A 2,541-nucleotide genomic window follows, 5' to 3' on the forward strand; every position below is an offset into this window, starting at 1 on the left:
TGTTGTGTTCATGTCTGATGTCTTAGTATTTTGAATGAAAGCAAAGCTTTGGTTAGCTAGTGGCTCCGCAGATATTCAGGGTCCCTTGAAGATAGATTCAAGTGACTTTGGTGGTCCAGGCTAATCTGCAATGGCAAACCTGCTAAACATCAGCATAGCTGTAGACTCCTAGTCTGTGGGCTTTGAAAGGGAACATTCCACCAAGAGTTAACCTACCGTAAGCCAACTGCTTTAAAAAATATATACTAATATGGTTTAGACACCTCCATACTTGCTGTGGATTAGGCTCCTCAGCCAAATTGTGGAAATCGCAGTCAGTAACTTTAGTGTGTTGTAGAGTTGTTCCTAAAGAGGTGATCCACTGTTTGCAGGTCTAGCTGTGTTTGATATTGTTTGAAAAGTGTTAAGAATTTGCTCTGAAGAAGAGTTTGCATAGCAAATGTGGCATTGAAGTAGCACATAATATAATGATGTTTAACTACACAGCGTGAAGAACATTTTATAATGTTTGACTTCCCTTCATGTAGCAGGTAGAGCAAACAGCATCATAGAGTCTAGGCACCACGTTCTCCATTTAAGATACTTTACTTGTTTTTCCTTCTATTCTGAGGCGCGTCACTCAGATCATGTTGCCACCACTATTGTCGAGACCCTGACTATCACTGCTGTCTTCCTGGTCTCCGTGTCATCAAAGGGTAACCTGGGAATTTAGACTGCTGGCCAACGAGACCATCCTGACCCTCGACTTGTTTGTGGCCGACCTGCTGTTTGTCAGCATGATCCCACTGATTGTGGCATTGCGGTGGACTGAGTCCTGGATGCTGGGGTTTCACAGTCTGTCACACTGGGCTGTATATCATCTGTATGAGCGGCTGTGCCACCATCACCACCCTGGCCTCCATCAGTGTGGAAAGGGTCCAGGCCATCCTTCGGCTGCAAGCCGTGCCCACTTTAAACCGCAGAGTGGTGATTGCCACCCTCTTCTTCACCTGGGTCTTTTCTGCACTCAACTCCGAACCCCTCAGTCTGTTCTTCACTGTGATAGAAGTGGATTTCCCTGAGCAGGTACGGATGGCTTGATGGATGGATGAAAGAAAACCTCAGTGTCTCTGCCATGAATGTGTTTTTGTTTGTTTTCATGTCTTTTCCACAGAAACATGTACACATTTGTACTCTCAGGTGGCCCGACACAACTGCAGAGATTGTGTGGAACGTGGCCTTCACTGCCCTGTGCTTTCTTCTACCAGGATTTATAATTGTAGTCAGTTACAGCAAAATATTACAGGTGGGTTTTATGTGCAAATATGTCAAGAATGAAAGAAAGGAACTTTGTAAAGACAGTTGAGTTCAATAGGCTCAGGGGATCCCAGAACATTTGGATACCTGACATTTTTTTGTGATTTTCTTACATTTAACAAATCCACAATGAGTTAGTCCATCTATCTATATTTAATGACCATGCCCGTGTAGTTCTCAAACATTTTTAGGAAATAGAAAACGTAAACCTAACAGGAGTAATCCTTCATCTTTGTGGACAATCTTTTTGTATACACATTTTGTATTTTTGTTCCACTCTTTTCATAATAATGGTTCATTTACATGTAGAAAAGCATTTATCCTTAGATCGTAAAATGATGTAAGACTTTACCAATGTTTGAGACAAACTGGAGTCAAACATATAGGACATCATGTGTAGTGTTTATCAGGTTACATCACTTTTGTCCACATTATATAATGTCACAACGTGTAATATTCTAGGCTGATGTAATATTATTTTATTTGTATAACAGATTGCCAAAAGATGTAGACTAGGGCTCAGAGACAGACAGCCAGCAATGTCTCTCATAGAGACTCCCTTGAGTACCATGTGTCCCGCCAGGATATGAAGCTCTTCCGTACCCTTCTGGTCCTTGTGCTCTCTTTCTTAATCATGTGGAGCCCTATTTTCATCGTCACCTTCCTCATCCTGGCCAGGAACTTCCTGGATCATCTTGAGGTTTCTTCTACCATGTTCTTCTGGGTGGTAACATTCACACTGGCCAACTCAGCCCTCAATCCCATCCTTTACTCAGTCTGCCAGTTTAAGAAAGGCTGGCGCAGGTTCTGCTGTGACTCTGGTATAGTACCACTGAGCAGTGGTCAAGTGCAAGGGATACATCCATGATTATCGTGATGGTTATTTTATTACATTAAGGATTTAAACTCACATAAAGCATTTGGCACATGTTCCACACCTCAGGTGACATTTGATATACCTCTCATGTAACATACAATGCTCGCTCGTAAGTGAAATTATTATATTTAAATTAGGGCTGGGCAACTAATTAATTAATTAACCCCGACCATTTTTTTTATCGCGCGTTAATGCAGTTTTTATCATTTCTTTGTTATTGTAAAAGTTTGTTGCTCACAGGCTTTGTAAGACCTGAGACCGAGAGACTCGCCCACGAGCAAAAACAGCACCTCTGATTCATAGTTTAATAATTGATCAACCATACAACACAGAAACTCACCAAAAGTTGCGCCTAAAAGGTAACGAGT

General features: G+C 41.7%; 1 protein-coding gene across 1 annotated transcript; it reads left to right on the top strand.

Annotated features, from left to right (window-relative positions):
* The first annotated feature begins 751 nt into the window (after positions 1-751).
* On the top strand, positions 752-2,291 carry LOC117960783 (free fatty acid receptor 4-like). The gene is made up of 3 exons (XM_034898956.1): positions 752-1,065; positions 1,154-1,285; positions 1,791-2,291. The coding sequence occupies exons 1-3, from the start codon at positions 865-867 to the stop codon at positions 1,884-1,886; spliced, it is 429 nt and encodes a 142-aa protein (XP_034754847.1). The 5' UTR covers positions 752-864; the 3' UTR covers positions 1,887-2,291.
* Positions 2,292-2,541: the final 250 nt, after the last annotated feature.

This window comes from Etheostoma cragini, chromosome 17 (assembly GCF_013103735.1).
Source record: "Etheostoma cragini isolate CJK2018 chromosome 17, CSU_Ecrag_1.0, whole genome shotgun sequence".
NCBI classification, from domain to species: Eukaryota; Metazoa; Chordata; class Actinopteri; order Perciformes; family Percidae; genus Etheostoma; species Etheostoma cragini.